Below are 20,172 nucleotides of genomic sequence, written 5' to 3' on the forward strand. Positions count from 1 at the left end.
AATCGGGATTACACCGAAAGATGCTGCATGAACACAATTTCTATATTTCTACATTATTCTTCTCATGCGTTTTTTTATCCAGTTCCATCATATCCAAACAATAATTAAGTGTAGGCCTCACCCCCTAGAATGAGCATACCAGAGTTCCCATGTTTAAAAGATTTTCTACATTGTTTTGTGTTTTCATAAAGAACATTTTGCGTTCAATCTATGTCAATGTACTATACTTTGTATTTACCAACCTATAAACAAATAAGAGGGTATATGTATTTAAAGGTTTTTGATCAAGCCTGCACCTAGTCCTTTCACCATATGTTTTCCTTCCCTCCAGCCTTCAGTACCAACCAAGCCTACCATTAAGCTAATAGTTACATTCTCTCTTTAGAAAAATGTCTATTTGCACTTTGAGTTGACGTTTTTGTAAGATGTATTTTATGAAACTTAAAGTGCACCTTCCTTAAAGAGGCTATCTAGTAAATTATGCAACAGTACATCCAAAACCCCGGCTGACGTCATCAAGCAAACCACCCTACTGTTGAAGGTTGTTGGAGAAGCAGGAGTGGTGGACAACAAGAACGCATGTTTTTCTCTACACTGGAGAACCCCTTTAAAAGCTTACTTGCAATTATGTTTTTATCAGTTTCATAAATGGGTAGCACCTACATGCTTGGATCGAAGTTAGCAAGTTTTTTTTAAGTTACTTAAACTGGGATGAAAAAACTATCATAGAAGTTATTGCAGCTAAACCATAAAGTTCAAAGCAGGACACGTTCATCCTAAAGTGAACAAGTCACTGAGGTATAATTAGAGATGTGTTATGGTTGGCAAGCATGCATTCCTCATTCCTCTTGCGAAAGAATTCTGAAACCAGTCAGTTTCCTAGTACAACCTGTATCATCTCATGGTTTATTACATGGGAGATATTTAGGTCATGGAGCATGTTGTTCTGTAGTTGCTTGCACTGATTACATAATGGGCAGACTGTGCTATATTTAGTTTCACCCCAAAATAAGGCAAAGGGAACTTGTGTTCTCTGCTCCCTACCTATTATTACAGCAATGGCACTAATTTTTTTTTGAATGCAAGCTTAAATTCTGTCCGAAATGGACTTTCGAGCAGTATTTGCCCATGTGCTAATTAATTTAATCTTTTTTTTTTTTTTAACTTTTTATTATTGAAGATCTTGTATCATAGTTTCAATTAGTAAAGAAAAAGAAAACATGCATATATTGACAACCAAAGAAAACAAAAATCATAGTTTACAGAATACAATTTCCAATATTACTCAAAATGCAATTTCCAAATTTTGTCAAATTTCCTTATCCCCTCAATTCCCTGTGCATAACAAAATTCACTTATTCTAACATTTCTCATTTTCTGAAGCCAGGAATTAAACGTAGGAGCTTGTGTTAATTTCCAATTCTGAAGCACCAAAGACCTCGCTACTGCCATCGCAATAAATAATAGTTTAACCGACTGTTCGAGCAAACCGAGCTCAGTATCATATCCATAAAGTATTAATTTGACGTTATAGGCAATCTGAATCCCACAATACTTTTGTAAATATTCGAAACTCTCATTCCAAAAAGGTACAATTTTAACACAGTGAGCTGTAGTGTGGGACCAATTAGCAGGACTGTATTGCTTACATCTAAAACAGATGGCACTAACATTCGTATACATTTTAGAAATGACGGCAGGAGTTCAATATAGGAGCCATTTAGTAAAAAAAACATTCTCCTCCAATTAGAGCCTCGAAGAACACTAAAATTCAATTTGTTTATACATTTCCAGGTATTCATAGTAAAAACATGATTCTCTTGTTCCTGCCATTTTTTAATGACTCTTGTGCTGAGATCTAATTCAATATGTTGAGATAAATAACGTTTCCATGCTCCTGGCTTCTTACTCTGAGGAATCATAAACAAATCATCCCAAAACTGAAAAGGAGAGTCGATCATTCTTGGCTCAACTTGTCCCAGTACTTTAAAGATCAAAGCATATGAATTGGATATCAAAAAAAATCCTGAGGTTAATTGCTGCATCTCTCCTGGTAACAGCCAGGCCCCTTCTCTTAAAAAATCTGATAGAGTGCAAAACCCAGCCCGCTCCCATTGGAAAACAATATCTGCTCCGATTTTAATTCCCAAAAAAATTAGAGCATTCCTTACAGGAATTCTAGAATTGAACTGCGGGAGAGAATCCCTTTTTAGAACAGCGTTGTGACGTTTAAAGAACCAATACAATATTTTATATCTTGACTAATTTGGTCAAAAAAGAAATTAATAAATAATTTTGGACTCTGCATTCCTAATTTAAATCGCTCTAAATATTGGGCGAAATATCCACTATAATAATCTGTAAGGTTAGGAAGAGATAAGCCTCCCAGATCAGTATCTACGTAAAGTGTCTTCATTGCTATCCTTGGACGTTTTTTAGCCCATATAAAGCTTGAAAATAATGATTCAACTTTTGAAAAAAAGCTACTAGGTAGAAAGAACGGAATAGATGAAAATAAAAAATTAAATAGTGGAAGTACAGACATCTTTATGAGTGCCACCCGTCCCATAATAGTGAATGGTAGTGAATCCCATCTAGTGAATAAGGATTGTACTTTTCGTAGAAGTGGGTCAAAGTTCAGCTTAACTAAATCGGATACCAAGGTGCAAAACATAACCCCTAAATACCGTTTTGGTCTTGAATTAATGCAGCCAACTAAATCCGCATGTAAATCCACCTCTCCCCCACCACACACTAATATTTCAGTTTTTTTTAAATTAATTCGGTAACCTCCTAAGGCCTCGAATTCTTCAAAAAGCTGCAAAACAGCAGTTTGAGATTGGATACCCGTCTTAATTTTCAACATAATATCATCGGCATAAAATTTAATTTTTGCCATAGATGTGATCGGTGGAGGGATATTTACAGATTCACGAATAGCTGTGGCTAACGGTTCCATAAAAAAAGCAAAAAGGATAGGGGATAAGGGGCAGCCCTGCCTGGTGCCCCATTGGACCGATACTGTGCCTGCCATAACAGAATTAATAATTATATTTGCTCTGGCACCCGTGTATAAATTTTGAATTAAACTAATAATTTGTGAAGGGATACCAAAGTGTTTTAAAATAGCAAATAAAGTTGTCCATACCACTAAATCAAAAGCTTTTTCTGCATCTAATAATAAAATTAAAGCCGAGATTTTTTTAACCTGAAAATAATCTAGCGCTTCCGTGAGAAAATGGGTATTAGTCACTATCTGCCCGCCTGCCACAAAGCAATTCTGGTCTAAGTGAATAAGATCTGTTGCAATTGAATTGAAATGTATTGCGAGTAATTTAGTGAGGATCTTATAATCGGTATTAAGTAATGTGATAGTCCTGTACCAGTTAGGGTCTTTTGAATCTTTACCTTTCTTAGGAAAACTAACAACAGTCCCCTCCCCAAAAGAATCCGAAACTTGGCCGCCCATTAACATATAATTAAATAATTGTAATAATAAATCAGAGAACGCGGTAAAGAAACTCTTAAAAAATTCAGCCAGAAGGCCATCCGGGCCACATGCTTTACCTATTGGTAAATTCTTAACCACTAACTCTAATTCTGATTTGGAAAATAAACGCTGCATTGAATCACTATCTACCTGCGTTAGGGAGGGCATTTTATATCTGGCTAAAAAATTTGAGAGCTTGGAGTGATCTATTATTTGTTGTTGACTGTAAATCTGTTTATAGTGGGACAACATAATAGTGCCAATAGCATCCGTCTGTGATACTTCAACTTGAGTAACAGGGCACTTTAAAGAGTGAATTAACTTTGCGGCAACTTTGTCTTTTGCCTGCCATGCAAGAAGTTTCCCAGAGAAATTACTTTCCTCGTAAATCCTCTGAGATTTAATCGAGAATTGCTGTTCACTCTGTGTATAAAGAAACGTATTAAGTTCACGTTTAGCCTCATTTAATTTTTTTTGTACATCGCTGGAAGGATTGACTTGGGGCAACAGAGTAAGTGACTGGATTTTTTGATAAAGTGAGGTCTTAGTTTGTTTAATAGTGCGCCATTCTTCTGCATCTTTACTGATTATGATACCACGAATAAAAGCTTTTAATGAGTCCCATACGATATGGAGTAGGGCTGTATCTAGATTACGTGCTATAAACTCAGTAATTTGAACTTTTAAGAAAGAGATCCAATTATTGTCCTGCAGATATATTTTATTAAATATCCATCTTTTAGATGACTTAAAGAGACTGGGCGAACAATTTCCACATAGACTAATTAATGTAATCTATGTGGAAATTGTTCGCCCATTCTCTTTGCCCACAAGTTTACTGCCGAATGAACCGGGCAAGAAGCGTTAATTTAACAAAATGAAATTATGATTTTTGCACCATGAACTTTTATCCAACTTTTGAATCCTGTTTCAGGTGCGCATGGAGTTTGCACTCAGACTGGAATCAGAGTTGTTGTCATCAAAGTGGGGATTTACAAAGCTAGGCTGGCATGCTTAAAGAAACACGGTGTATCTGCCATGATGTGCTTTGCTGGCGCAGTGCAGAGCCGAGCGCCTGCTTTATGCGCCTGCACTCCGTACAGTGAATTAATTTGACAGATAATTCTCTGAGTTAGTCCTTTATTTTCAGAAAGCACAGCTGAGAAACATGAAGAGGCAAACCTTGCCTACTGTTCCTGAGTGATACTCTCAATAAGTTCCCACTCCTAAATTGAGGTGGTAACTCATTTTCAGAAGGAAAGTTGGTATTGTAACATATTTGCCAAAGAGAAGCCGTTTTCCTTTGTGAATTATGGAAACAGTTTCAGGAAGAGTAGGGAGTGATTATTGGGACCACGCTCAACTTCCCCTAAATACTCTTTTAAAACAAATTTGTCTTTTTTTTATCTGTCCTGTTTCCTTGAAGAAAAATGGACAGCTTTCAGAATAGTTTTTTTAAATTAAAATCACATTCATAGACATGACGGTCTGCTGACCTTTTCAGGCCCTGTGATTGCACACCAATTGGAGTAAGTCACAATTTGCAATCTACCTTATGAAAAATAAAGATGTAGGTCAGATTGTGACCATGCTGAATCAGAATTTTGTGAAACAACCTATCCCTGCATAGGTCAATTCTCAAAATTCAATATTGGTAGCAAAAAGACTGGTCGCAAATTGCAACCAGTTTATTGATACATCTGGTCCAAAATGCCTTGCATGTGGCAAATATTTTAACCTTCTTGAACTGTCCTGTGTTATCCCCATCTAGGCTCTGAGGGCTATTTAGAGGCTGTGAGACAATTAAGGTGAAATACTCTGCCGGCTAAACTCTAAGCCAAACTCAAAAGCTATCATTTCCTCCACTCTATTTAGAGACAGGCAAACTGCTTTGTTTTCCGATGGTGGAGCCCGCGCTGGCTCTGCTGGAGGAAACTTTAGCTCATGGACATTGGGTCATCAATCTGAGTACCGCAGACCATCTGCCCTATTTAGCTTGAATGTTTTGACATACTTTTCTTTTTTGTTTGAGACCTCTCGGAAAAGCTTGGCAGTCTCAAACATTTTTTTTAAAATGACCTCCACACCCTTGAAGAGAGCTTCCAGGATGTGAGTGGCACTACTTTTTTTGTTTTTCTCCACTTTGGGAGTTTGCTTTTGAATAAACAAGTGTTTGCTAAGCGGCTGCATGAATCATGGCCATTCAAAAAAAGTAAGGTGACTTCAGAGGACCCACCGTGGTGTGCTTCGGCTGCCCTGGTGGAACACAGTACACTCGGGCAACCCCTAAATTACCTTCTCCTCAATATTTAAGTCCAATGGAGTTTATGTATTCTTGATACTATTTTTTTTGCGGCCCACAAGCCCAGCTGCTCAGCTAGTGCACAAAGAGTGCATCCCTGTGCTTAGTCAAGGTTGAATAGTGCCTCTTCATTTATTTATTTATTTTATTTCTGGTATTTATAGAGCGCGACACTCATCCCATGGGATATCATGGCGCTGTAAGGAAAGGGGGACTACTGAAACTGTGCGAAAGGAGTTAGTTTTTTGGAAAGAGGTGGGTTTTTAATTTTTGCCGGAATTGAAGGAGGTTTGCAGTGTGTCTAAGATCCATAGGTAACTCGTTCCATCTTTTGGCCGCCAGGTGTGAAAAGGCTCGTCCACCTGTCCTTGCCCTGTAAATGTGCTTGGATTTCGCCAGGGCTGAGTTGTTGGATCTTAGGTTCCTGTTAGGAATATAGAATTCGATTTTTCCTTGCAAGATTGTAGGGCCTGTTTTGTGGAGGGCTTTGTACGCGTGACAGAGTAGTTTGAAGGTGGCTCGCTGACGCATTGGTAGCCAGTGGAGTTTTTTTAGGCATGCGGATGCCGAATCTCGTTTGCCTTTGTTGCAGACCAGTTTGGCTGCCTGGTTTTGTAGGACCTGTAGGCGGGAGAACAGTTGCTCGTTCATCCCTTCGAATAAGGCGTTGCCGTAATCCAGGCGGCTGACCAGGAGGGCCTGGGTGATTGTGCGTCGACAGTCCAATGGTATCCAAGAGAAGATTTTGGCCAGGAGTTTCAAGATTGCAAAGCCTTTGCCCCAGAGTATGCGTACGTGGTCTTTCATGGACAGTGCGTCGTCCATCATAATGCCAAGGTTTCTGGCGTACTGTTTCGGGGTGGGGGCTGTTCCCAGTGACGGTGGCCACCACGTATCATTCTATGATAGTTTAGCTCCTCCGAACAGTAATATTTCAGATTTTCCGGCATTGAGTTTTAGGCAGTGGTTGCGCATCCATTCTGCCATTTCGGAGAGGCAACTGTGAAGTTTTTTCTTAGTTGTTTCCGACCCTTCGTCCATAGTCACCATTAACCCTGGGCGGAGTTCGCGGAGTGGGGCTTCGCGGAGCTACGCGAAGTGGGTGAGAAACTACGCCCACCTCCGCCCCACTCCGGAAACACCACTGGCCGCCAGCCCCGCCACCCGCCTCCCTCCCGCCCTCCCTAAATACTTTGAAATAAAAGAATCAAATAATTTAAAAAGCACTTACCTTGCCGCCGCTGCCCGCCGCGTCCCCGGGGCTCGCTATCTTCCGTCTTCTATACTAATGCGCATGCGCGGGCGGCCGCGCATGCGCATTTTCTCGTGAAAATGCGCATGCGCGGCCGCCCGCGCATGCGCATTAGTAAAGCGGATGGAAGACGGAAGATAGTGAGCCCCGGGGACACGGCGGGCAGAGGCGGCAAGGTAAGTGCTTTTTAAATTATTTCATTCCTTTATTTCAAAGTATTTAGGGAGGGCGGGAGGGAGGCGGGTGGCGGCCAGCTACGCTCCGTCTGCGGAGCGTGCGTAGTGTCGTCTGGCTCCGCCAGCTCCGCAAAATGCGGAGTAGGCGGCACTACGCACACTCCGCAGATGGAGCGTAGCTGGCCGGCCACCGTTAGTCACCATCAGCTGTGTATCGTCGGCATATGAACATATGCCGATGCCCCACTTTCCTCCAATGTCAGCCAGAGATGAAACATAGACATTAAAGAGAGTGGGGCTTAGTGAGGCCCCTTGTGGGACCCCACAGCCGATGGGACGGGGTTTTGAATGGAAATGGCCCATGTGCACTGCTTGGGTGCGGTTGCTTAGGAATGATTTGATCCATTTTAACGCTGTGGCTTGTACTCCTTTACTCCGGAGGATTTTTAGTAGGCAGTCGTGCGACACCATGTCAAACGCTGCTGACAGGTCTAGCAGTATCAGAGCCACAGATCCCCCTTGGTCTGTGATGCATCTGACACTGTCCGACACTGCCAGCAACGTTGCTTCGGTGCTGTTGTTTGCTCTAAAGCCGGTTTGGGTGGGGTCCAGAAGTGAGTTGTCCTCCAAGTATCTGGACAGTTTTGAATTGACCATTTTCTCCAAAGCCTTGGAGAGATAGGGGAGCTGGGAAATTGGCCTGTAGTTCTCTGGGTTAAGGATGTCGGATCCGGCTTTCTTCAGGAGGGGGGTTACAGATGCGTGTTTCCAGGATTCTGGAAAGGACGCAGAGGTGAGGGACTGATTGAAAAGTTTGGTAATGAAGGGGCAGAGTGTCGGTGCGATTTCTGAAAACACAAAATGCGGACAGGGGTCTGCAGGAGAGCCGGATTTGATTGCTTTAAGAACCGCTAACACCTCCTCTTCGGAGAGTGGTTGGAAGTTAGTTAGACGTGGGGAATGGCCTGCGTCTAGATGGACGTTGTCTTTGTCGGATGTTGGCGAGTTTCCGTCAGGGTTGTCGGGTGGGGCAGTGGGATGGGAGGAGGTGAAGGTAGAGTAAATTTTGTTAATCTTTTCGGAAAAGAAGGCGCTAATCCGTTCACATGCCTCAGTTGAGGGGGTGAGGGTTTGTGAGGTGCTAGATGGATTACTAAGCTCTTTTACGATTTTGAACAGCTCTTTTGCGGAGTTGTGGTTTTCGTAAATTCGTTGCGTGAAGAATGCTTTTTTTTGCATCTCGAATGGCGAGGATGTATTGTCTCCGCTTAGTGATATAATTAGCTCTGGTTTCAGAGTCTTTAGTTTGTCTCCATTGATGTTCTGTTTTTTTACATTCCCTTTTAAGGCTTTTGAGGATGGGGGTGTACCATTTTTCATTGGTGGATGTTTTTTTCCTTACTTCCCGCAGGGGTGCTAGTTTGTCCAACGTTTGGCGGATTCCGGTTTCTAGCAGAATGACGTTGTTGCAAATAGAGGAGTCGTCTAGCAAGGAGACATCTATTTCACGAAAGTGATTTTGGAAGTTAGAGTCATTGATTAGTCTCCAGGCTCTGTTGGTGGTGATGGGGGTGGGTCTAGTCTTTACGGGTTTACCGGGAAGTTTAAAAGAGAATGATAGCATGGAGTGATCGGACCAGGACAGGGGGAGGATTTCCTTAATGATGGCCGACTCAATGTTAGTAAAAAGGAGATCCAAGGTGTGCCCTGCTATGTGCGTAGGGCCCTCGATCAACTGCTTGAGTTGCAGGATTTCCATGTCGTACTTTAGCTGTGTCGATCCAGGGGCATTGTTGTTTTCATAATGGACATTAAAGTCCCCAATGACCATGTAATTTTTGTGTTTCAGGCACGATGGGAGCAGTTGGTTCAGTAGTTTGGCGCCGACGCTGGTTTGTTGTCCTGGCGGATTATAGACAACTGCACCTGCTAATATGATAAGGTTCTCTGCGAGAATTTTGAATGGTAGTAACTCATGTTCGGGATAGGCAGTAATTGTATCCGTGAGACATGTTAGGTGGTCTCTGAAAATCACAGCGACTCCACCTCCTTTTTTTTTGCTTTGTCTGTTTTGTGTGATTATTTTGTATTCATTGATCATAATGGAAACTGCTTCAGAAGCACTCAGCTTTTTACCTATAAACCTGGTATTTTGAAGACCTACCAGCTCTGCCGTGAAATCCCTGCAGTCTCCTGTACTTTCTTTCCCTGATGCACACGGAATTGATGGTGTCCTGTGGAGGACATAGCGCATGAGTGCAAAAAAATTTTCCTCTCCTCTTGCTGCCTTTGTTATATTCTTTGTGAATATAACAATATTGATGCTGTTGCTCCTGAGCTCTGCTCAATAGACCGCACGTATGCCTATATAAGTGATAGAATATACTTCGTGCCAGGCTCTCGTTTACCCAGCAACTGTACCTGTGCTCTCCTCATTCCTGATCTCTTCTGGCAGACCATCTCGCAATCAGAAGGCCTTTGTCTAGCAAAGTGTGCAATCTACATTCAGTTAATTGTTTTTTGTCAGCCCCTTCCTCATATTTTGCAAGGATCTATCAACTTAGAGCAAATCTCAGGAACATGATCTTTTTCCAGATTGGATGAGGGTTAAAATGTGTAAAATAACTTGGGTGTTTGGTGAGTCCTAGATTTACAAGTGTGCCCTAAGGTAAGATGAACATTGCCCTCATTCAGGATTATTGTTTACCTTCAACTGTTCACCCTCCTATAGAAATGTTTACCTGGGATAGGGCTGTGCTATCACTGTATCTTGTTCAGGACCAGGCCTAAGTTCACTAGAAAAACCCTACTGCTGTGACCTTTCTGGGAACAAAAGGAACCTCTACTGCCTGGAGTTAGAAGGGAGCAGGTACCTAACCAAGAGGATAATTAGTGCAGCCCAGGAGACCAAAGACTTTTTGGAGTGTGTGAAGGAAATGAGCTGTCTATTTGCCACAAGTGTCTTGCAAGACAGAACGGGTCGGATTACTCCTGTTCACATTTACATGAGCATGAAGGCCGAGCTCCTGCAGGGAGCATTCCAGAGGCACTGGTGTGATAATTCTGCATCATCTCTAAGACTTGTCATATCCCCGTTGTGATATGGCCATCGTGAGAGCAAGTTTCTGGCTGTTTCTTGACCTGACAGGAGCACAGATGTGTTTTCTGCTTCACCGCAGGCTTTAAGGTCATTTCCTGTTGGCAGCAGATTCCAAGAGCAGCAGGTACAGGTGGCCATCATCCTTGTTCAGTGCACATTACGTTTAATCCCAATACGTGGGAATATGTTGGACCATGCACTATGCCCAGTGCCTTGGCTCCTGTATGTGCAAGCACAGCCTGTTCCCAAGCCAAGCAGATACTTGTGGTTATGTCCCAATGAGCCTTGGGCACATGAGGTGGTTTTTGACCATGTAATGTAACCAATACTATGGAATTTGTACTGCCTGGGCATAGTTTTGTGATAGTGTTTTTAAACTGAAAAAGCAACTTTGATAACCGCTTAGAAAAGCATGCATCCATCTTTCCAATATCAAAATGTAGGGAGAAGTATTTAGTATTTCAAAAGTTGTCTGCATTCATTAAACAATGTCAGTGTTGCATATAATCCAAATATGTGTTGTTTAATAGCTACGCACAATACCAGCACCAACTGTTACTGAGAATAGGACATGAACCTCATATGTGCCATGTACACATTACACACAGATTCGAAGATTTGGTTAGAATAGAGGTCAGTATTGTGGCTGTGGTCAGGATTACATTTAGGATTAGTGCTGCAATGACGATGGACATCAAGGCTGAAAGCATGCATACTGCCCATGGAGCTGAATTGAGCTTGCAGACTCTATGGCTGAATGTTGATGTGTCTTTTCTTCAGGCAAAAAAAGTGTTTTCCATCATTCTGAGGATCATCAATGCACTCCTTGCATTATATGGCTTTTCCAGAGTCCCCTTTATTGGCCACAAGACAAATCTTAACCCGAAAAGGTCTGCGAACTTAATGAATGTGTGCGCACTGGACAATGGTGGATTGAGCAAAAATGATTAGCTTTTCACAGCCGGTCAATTCCAGATTCAGATCCAACATCAGAAGTGCACGACCTAAAAGAACTCAGAGAGCTATGCAATTTTCTCTCCCCTTGCTGCTAAATATTTAAGCAAACTCAGTGGTTATGTGTACCTGACAAATTTGGTGTCACGAATTAAAACGGATTAGTAAATATTGGGACCTACTTTCCTTTCTCTAACTTTCTCCTCCTCGAACAGTTTACTTGACACTTTCCAAAAAAGTGTATGACAATATTTTGTGAAAGGTTATGTTTAGATTAGAAAAACGAAACCAGGATTGGCAAAGCCAGTCGGTCTTGCTTTGCCTATGTTGAGCAAGCCATGCAATCAACTATGCAAGCGCCCAACTGGCTATGTTGAAAGTATAGTAAGCAATTAAGACTTTGCTATATATACTTTAAAGATGGCCATTGTATTGTGTGACCCATTGTTTGTGACATCATCAATGCGTAGTCACCACTTGACAGTGTCAAGCAAAGAGTCGGACTTTTGGGAAGTATAGAAACAATATTTTCATTGTTATTTATTCTGTTAACATGGCCAGTTGCTGCTGGTGGCTTTCATACTACTGGCAGTGTTTACAACTCTCTGCATCGGAAAATCCAATAGCAACTGCCACCATGGAGATGGGTGGCACTGGATATTGTCATGGGACATTATCCAGGGCTTCACCAAGGCCACTATCCTTTGCCTGGCATTCCATGGAAGTGCATTGAGAGGGAGGGTGGGCGGAGAGAGAATAGGTAAAGAGATCCAACAGGCCATCAGTAAGGCTACTATCCCGCTCCTGGCAAGCATTGAGCGGAAGGTGAGAGATGGGGGGATTCAGGGGCGGCAAAGTCGAAAGTGTGACTTTGCTCTGAAGGTCAAGACATACACTCCCATTGAATCCTAAACATGTAATTATTTTTTTCTTAAATAGCATCTGTGGTGGAAGCCTACAACCCAGTCAATCAAAAAGAAGGTTAAAAAAGCTATAGTCCAGGGGAGGGACAAACACAAAATAGAGAGGAGAGCCACCAATAAAAAGCAGGGAACTTAAAGTGACAAGGAGCAATCAAATCTTGAGCAAGGGCTTCTGGAGCTGTCTGTAGTGAGACTGCAAAATGCAACCACAATAATATTCCACATTGTCCTTTTCCTTATTAATATACATTGTCTGATGCAAATCTTGCCTCACTTTTGATAATGTCAAGATATCATTGCAAGTAGTCAGTGTTTCATTAATTTCCTTTTTTGGCATACCAGTAAAACATGTTTATTAGATCTGATTATACTGTTCAGTATGCGGTGTTCTTTTCAGTTTTCTCTCTGCAGTGAGAGTAAAGTTCTACCATTATTTAGTGATGTCTTCTAAATGATTACATTTCTTCTTAGATTTCTGTTGCAATGCCTTGAAGATCTGGATGCCAATTTGAGGAAACTGAATTCCCGCTTGTTTGTGATTCGCGGCCAGCCAGCAGATGTGTTTCCACGCCTCTTCAAAGTAGGTTGACATACAGGTTGATTTAAGCATTTTGTCTACATCTGTACATCTGTCAAACTATATAGCAGTACTTCTGAGTGACACGTGCTATAAAATGCAACAGTTGCTCAGTATAATTCAAATTATTTGAATTTAACGTATGATGCGATGTGGGAGAGTAACTGGAACGTCATAATTTTGAATGCTTAATTTATTTGCCTTTTTCCATTTTAATTCTTGTTTTATTTTTGAATGTTTTTAATTGGAAGAGTGGGCGTGTTTCCAGCTTTGGGAGCATACTCTTTCCTTCTCCTTCACATTCATAGACCACAAGCGGTATAAAGAGGACTGAAAACTCTGCAAGCACATGTAAATAATCTGTCATGGAGCTTGCACACATGGAAAGTGGAGTTTATGCTCGTTCCCCCTGAGCTAAGACACAGTGTGTTACTTTCTGTGGGCATGGCCCCGAAATGGAAATTTATATGGCAGCCACATGAACTGAATCACATGCTTTACACGAGGATTACTCTCTTCGTGATTTACCAGACAGAAGCTCAACCCTGCGAGACTAGTCTTTGAGTATGTTCCCTGTACCGCTGTCTTTGATCTATATTTTCTTACCACCATCAAGTATTTTTTCTTGACCGTTTCCAAATTGTGCGCTCAAGAACAGGGCCGAACTGGGAACCAAAACCGGCCCTGGCAAAGTTCTCGGCCGCCCCCGTCCAGGGGGGGGGGGGGGTTGGAGGTGCCGCCGAGCTCTTTGCCGGGGCCAGTTTTCGGCCGATTTTGTTACAGGGCCGATTTTGCAGCTATGCTGCAAAAACGGCCCCCCTGGGGCCCAAACCAGCTCCCCACCCGTGTGGCGCACCGGGGGATTGCCCGGTGCCTGCTAAGGCCAGTCCGGCCCTGATCAAGAAGGAGTCAAACAAAAAAGTTGGGAAAATCTGTTTATCCTAGTTTATCTCAGTTTGTGTGCGTCCTTCACGTTAACAGACTAAGGGCCTGATTTAGAGTTCAGCAGTCAGAATAAAAGGAAGTCGAGGTGGTGGAGGACTTTACATCTGCCATCCTGCCTTTACTCCACCTATCAATTTTAGAATACACCACCAGCACTGCAGTGAGTGCTATGGCATCACAGGCTTTCATACAAATGTATTTAAAAGTTTGGTGTGCATCCGTCATTGGTGATGAGTGCTTCCACAAAAATGATAAAATGCAGGAGTTTATTTTTGTAAAAGTTAAGTGCCCCAACACCATGGGAGTTTTCTTGCATGGTTGGGAGGAGGGTCGTTTTTTATTTTTACTGTCCCTCACCGCCAGGATAGTCCTGGCAGTGATGAATAGTAAAGAAAAAAATGTAATCCGACCACACACTCTAAATAGAGTGGGTGGTCAGGCGACTTACTTCTGACAGTCTTTACTCCTTTAGACCACTAAACGAAGGTTTACAGCCACAGAGTAAATTTAACTCTATCTGTTTAAACCTTCCCGTCTGCCTGACTCTAAATTAGGTGGGCAGTCCAAGAGTTCGGTGGATAGGGTATTCCATTATCTTTGCCTAGGGGTACCCTGTCAATCAAACTCTAAAGTAAGCCCTAAGACAATGCTTGACTGCAAAATTGCATATAACCTAGATACCTCAAACCATAAAAATGTAGCCATTAGGAAAATACAGTAACAATTCAAGTGACTTAAATTCCATCAATTACTGGAAATATACCCCGTAGGCATTCAAACTGTTAGAAGTACTAAGACTGCGTTTTCTGGTCTGGCTTGACGGTGCAGCTGTCGATATACCTTTATGTGATCAACAATAGAGAGGGGCTTTGGCTCTGCCAACGTATTAGGAGTAAGGAGTACAGGATTTGATTGAGCAGAAGTTATGTGCTGAAAAAAATAGTGCTTCTTGCACTTTCTCTGGTTCCAGGGGGGTTTCTCATCACCGGGATGGCCACCACATCAAACCCAATGACGTGTTAGCGTCTTGTTTTGTTCTTCATCGACTCTCTGCGCCCTCGCTGTCTGCTGCCACAGTACAAGTAGTCATAAAGGTAATTCCATTTCAGCTCCAATCTTAAAACTATTAGTGATGTGAACCCATCCTTGACTTATCAAACCATCTAGACATTATCAGTCCTTTGGAAAAATGTATCCATTCATGAAGAGGAGTTTTTAATTTAATGCTCTGTCTAAAGAACACAATTATAAACCTCATGATGAGAAAGGATTGGCTTCTGCAAAAAAACTCTATTTTATTAATATTATTATTATTAATATTCAGTATTTAACAAAGCAGTAGCTTCCAACCAACATGGGAATCTTGATGCTACTGAGAAATCAGCTGTCTTTGATAGAGTACTCCATACAATCCTGAACCTCAATACTAATAATAGCAAATTTACATTTCCAGACTAAGCCATACATTCACTGGCTCAATCCAGATGATTTCCAGGATGTAATTCCAGAGTAAGGCACACTGAACATTAATGGCTTGGCCACTTCATGTCTTCACTTCAGAGTTGGACTGTCCTATTGGGCACTCTTGCCTCTGACATATGGATCATCCTGAAAAGGCCAGTGTGTGGACCATTTTATTTTGGTCCCATGTGCTTTCAAGAGGGGCCCAGCTGGCAGTGCCTACGTGGGCAATAACCCAGTCCAGCACTGCTTCACTTCATATTGTAGCAGAGGTTTCTTTGCTGAAATAAGTGTTTTAATTAGAGAATATTTGAAACAACTCATCGCAGAGCAAAACATTTTTGAATGTAATAGATCTGAGTAACATAAATGTAGGTTTGAAATGGATCCAATTGTTGTGCTGGGATCAGATTTCTTCAACCATGTTGTCAGCAGCATTCTGGATAGATAGCAATTTAGTAGCAGTCTTACTTGGGAAGCCCAGTAGGCAGCATTTGCAACATCCAAGCAAGACTGTTCAAACGCACTTGTGACCAACATCCTGTGAGATAATACATAGATCCCCACGCACACACAGGGTCCAATTCGCAGGAAGAGTATTATCCAGTGATAGAATATTTTCCATGGTGGTAATTCTCCATGTGCACATTTGCACTATCCACAGTTGCACTTGTGGGAATGTCTTTGAGCAGTTGCAACTTCAAATTCACAAACATTGCCTAGATTTATGCCTAAAAAATTGCCGCAGGTCTTCAGGCATAGCCTGGCAAATCTGAATTCACAAGATGAGTAACTTTACTCTCATGCGAGTGGATTTACTTGGACGTATGTCATGACAACGCGGGCTTTACCCCGCGCTGCCATTATGGCGCATCCTTTACAACGCAAGTCATTACAACGACTTGCGCTGGATTGTGGAATAGTTTAATTTTCTATTCCAACTCCAGCCCACGTTACAGTAGGGAAGGTGTTGGACTAGAAAATTAAACTATTCCTTTACCAACAACGCCCTCCAGCGCAAGTCGTTCTAGCAACGTCGTAATGGCAGCGTAGGGTAAAGCCCGTGTTGTCATGGCTGCTTACCGATTTACTCATTATTTTAAGAACCAGGCCCACGTTTTTTTGTTCACTTGTATTTCAATATATACAATGTATCAGCACTTGAACGTTCCAGAATTTAAACACATTGTAACAAAAGTAACTCTTGCCGACTTCTGTTTCCCTCCTTAAATCCGTGAGTAGAGTTTACTGTGACCACACAGGATAATTGTCCAAACTGAAGGCATGGACTGCAGAGATAGAAGTTGATAATCCAAATATTAAATGGTAGTTTTTTGGTTTACCATCTGGAGCTGTCTGCACTGTTTCTGTTCCTCTTGTGATAGGTGCTAATCCTCCCTTATTAAGTGGAACTGGTGCAGACAGAAGACACTCCACCATCTGTGTTTCTACTATCACTGGAAGCAGGTGGTCAAAGAAATTCAGATGGTGACTTCTACTCTATGTTTACTGTTCCTTCCAAAACTTTCTCTAGTTCACAATCTCTTTTTCAAGATTTCAATGAATGGACTCTCCTTTCAAACTAATATCTCAGGTCCTTTAAAAGTCAAATTGTATCGTTTTTGTGAGTATGTGAAAAAGCTTGTCTTGATAGTTTAAACTCATCTTGCAATTACTTGAAGCATTTCAAAATCCCTTGATTATATATCCATGTCTGGAATGGCAGTCATATTAAATGATTTGAAAATGATAAGATTCACTTCCTAAAAGTTATATATTGAGTTATTAGGGTCATGTTGAATGTGATTTTCCATGGCTGCCATTTCACATAGGTTGATCTTAGTCCATTGAATGTTACTCTCTTGAAGTAGATTAAAGTCCTTAAGAAAGAAACTGTTTCTTATTTCCCTAAACAAATGTGATATGCAGATGGTTCATCATAACAAAAATTGTATTACACGTTGACTTTCCTTGTGACCCCAAATGAAGCTTCTTATACCAGATTCTAATTTTCCTAAATATATATCTGGCAGATATAATGATATAGAGCAAAACAAATATAAAACAATTAGGCTGAATCTTCGTTCTGTTTAGATTGCAGTGTACAATGAGACTAGCTCATGTTATGGTTAATAAGAATGCAAATAATTTTTAATGGAACCTCTGTACGTTCTTGCTGTCTCAAAAATGATTCCTATGTGTTCTTTCTGCTTAGTTTATTTATACTGTAACACTATGTATTTTGCTCTGAATTGTTTTACTCTGTTTACAATGCCACAGTTCATTTTTTACTGATCTTTTTTCCAGGAGTGGAAAATATCAAAACTTTCTATTGAATACGATTCTGAGCCATTTGGGAAGGAGCGAGATGCCGCGATTAAAAAGCTCGCAAGCGAAGCTGGGGTGGAAGTCATTGTACGAATATCCCATACATTGTATGACCTGGACAAGTAAGTGCATGATTGTAAAGAAATTGAATCGTATATATATATATATTCACGTGTGCAAGAGGACAATACCAATGCATGTGTTTGATACTTCTCTTCCCTAAGTGGTGCTGCAAGGCATTTCTGGGAGGCTTTGGAAGTAGAATACTACAACAGAAAATATCAATGGACCAGTACTATAGACCAGGTCCATTAACAGCCAGGTCGCTTCTCAGCCCTTTTCATAGCATCTACAATAGCTTTTTTGCTCTTTGCCCCTTAAATCATTCCAGTACAACACAAGCAGACCATTGAAAAGGATTTACAGATGTCCTGCCTCATAATCTAGGATTACTTCTGTGAATCCTCTCAACCAGACTCAAATGCAGATATGCAAACCCACAAGGGGCAATGGATTGCCTTTTCTGCTTTCACATGTACATAGTCACTGTATTATAACACCTGCTCTTTAAAGAGATGGAAATCCTAAAAAGTGCACTTTGTGTAAGGGATATCAAGGGGATCATACCCTGACCCATAGTAAGGAATACATCTACTTCTTTTAGGGCCAAGATACAGAACAAAGGCCTAGCTATTAATGGTGCAGCATCAAACTATTTTTTAACCTTTAAATCACGTTGAAAGCATATGTTGAAAGTTTCACATTTTATGTAGAGTTCATTAACAAATAAAGAAGTATGTTTCTTTCCACTAAATAGCCTTCACGGAACGAATGACCATGTTTCTTTAACTTAGCTGCAGCTCATCAATCGGCTTTGTTTGTGTAGTGAATTATTCCATCCAGTTTACATTAACAGTCTTCAACAACTAAAATTTCTCAAATCAAAACAAACAGAGAATTTATCAAATGTTCTAGTAGCTAGTGTCTGTTCCTAAAAAAACTCAGAACATTAATGGACCTCACTAATCAGTAAAACCAGACAAATACCTAAGGTTTTCATAAATATTTTTTTCTAAATATTTATGTAGAAAGCAACAGTGTGAATTTTCACACAGTTTATCCTATTCTGTGCATACAAGCAGAGATGATAAAAATGTGGCCCTGTGTAGTTCAAGTGGGTTAAATTTGCTTGCTCAAAGATCACAATCTTTTTCTTATGGCTGGGTTGCAGTTGTCAATTTAAGCAAGCTACAACCTACAGGTAAATGTGCATCATGTTGACTGGTGCTGTCTAGTTTGCTATCAAATACATTAAACACTTTGATTTAATACCTGCATAAAATGTTTTCATGTTTTAAACAGTAAATCTTAAAAATCATGTCAACTAATATCTGCCTTGTTCAGGTGAGTTTAGGTGAGTTTATTAAGCCAATGGCACTTTGTTTGTTAACAGGAATATTTTTCTGCTGCTAAGCATTCAGAGACTTCTTCACTTGCACATAATTACAGTATTGTAAGAGTGTTATGAATAAATGTAAGCCTTAATTAACTCTATCCATGTATTTTCACTATATTGATGCATCTATTAATTATTTTCATAGGATAATAGAATTAAATGGAGGACAGCCACCTATGACTTACAAAAGATTTCAAACTTTAATAAGTAGAATGGAACCCCTGGAGATGCCTGTGGAAACCATTGGACCTGAAGTGATGGAAAAGTGTACGACTCCAGTATCAGATGACCATGATGACAAATATGGTGTACCATCATTGGAAGAGCTAGGTATAATACTGTAGATGTGTAGGCCATGTGTTTTAGAGGTGATATTGGACTTTGAAGCATTGCGTCATATAAAATATTCCTTTGTAAACATCAAATGACCTGGTATCTGGCTTAATTCAAAATATCAACCACACTATATGCCTTTGGTGGTGGGGTTATTTATTTACCCTATTTTGTATATACTGGAGTTTTTTGTTTTTTTCACAGGAAACTCATATCCTTTTTAGAAAAAACATATATAACAAAACATACACAATTTATACAACAAAGTATCACAAAAACCTTTGACATTATCGAACACATGTAACATTTACCATCATAAATGTGAATCAATACGTCCTACAACTTATTGCACCAAATTTATAAACATCACAAAATTTGATATGCATTAGTCAATACTCATTGATTATTTTGTGCAAGACTACTATAATAGAGTAATAGCATGACATTAGCGACGCATTTCTAGCCTCGCGGTTTTCTCTATGGCCTTTCATCAGGGCTCCTTAATGACAGTTCATTGGACATATCTGTTGTGTGTCTTCATTCTTTGAGCCATTCACAACCAGCCTTTCAGTTTAAGGAAATAGGCAAGCAGCTAAAGGTGTGCAACCTTAGATTTATAGGTTGTAATTTGTATACTGGCCGGTTTCTCTTGATCAGCGCGCCTTATTTTGCCCTCACGTATCTTTCTTCATTTTCTTTTTTTGAAGAAATTCAGGGGCGCATTCCGTTCCTTTTCTTTCGCTAGCAATGTTTCGCTGGTTCATTGGGTCTGCGCTAAACCTTCACTCGCGGTGCCTTCTGCATTACGGAAGGAAAACGGTCATCTCGTACCAAGGTGCTCGAACATAAGTTCCGCAATAACGTGACCTTTACAA

At 40.8% G+C, this 20,172-nt stretch overlaps 1 protein-coding gene across 2 annotated transcripts in view; it reads left to right on the forward strand.

The window, feature by feature from the left end:
• The window catches only part of CRY1 (cryptochrome circadian regulator 1), a 126,803-nt gene that overhangs the window by 39,354 nt on the left and 67,277 nt on the right, over nucleotides 1-20,172 (forward strand). For both annotated transcript variants that reach the window (XM_086921610.1, XM_086921617.1), the window contains exons 2-4: nucleotides 12,669-12,777; nucleotides 17,488-17,630; nucleotides 19,110-19,294. In XM_086921610.1, the coding sequence (XP_086777736.1) occupies nucleotides 12,669-12,777; nucleotides 17,488-17,630; nucleotides 19,110-19,294 (437 nt within the window). The remainder of the gene's footprint in view (nucleotides 1-12,668; nucleotides 12,778-17,487; nucleotides 17,631-19,109; nucleotides 19,295-20,172) is intronic.

The sequence above is a fragment of the Lissotriton vulgaris genome, chromosome 1_1, assembly GCF_964263255.1.
Source record: "Lissotriton vulgaris chromosome 1_1, aLisVul1.2, whole genome shotgun sequence".
Classification (NCBI taxonomy): domain Eukaryota; kingdom Metazoa; phylum Chordata; class Amphibia; order Caudata; family Salamandridae; genus Lissotriton; species Lissotriton vulgaris.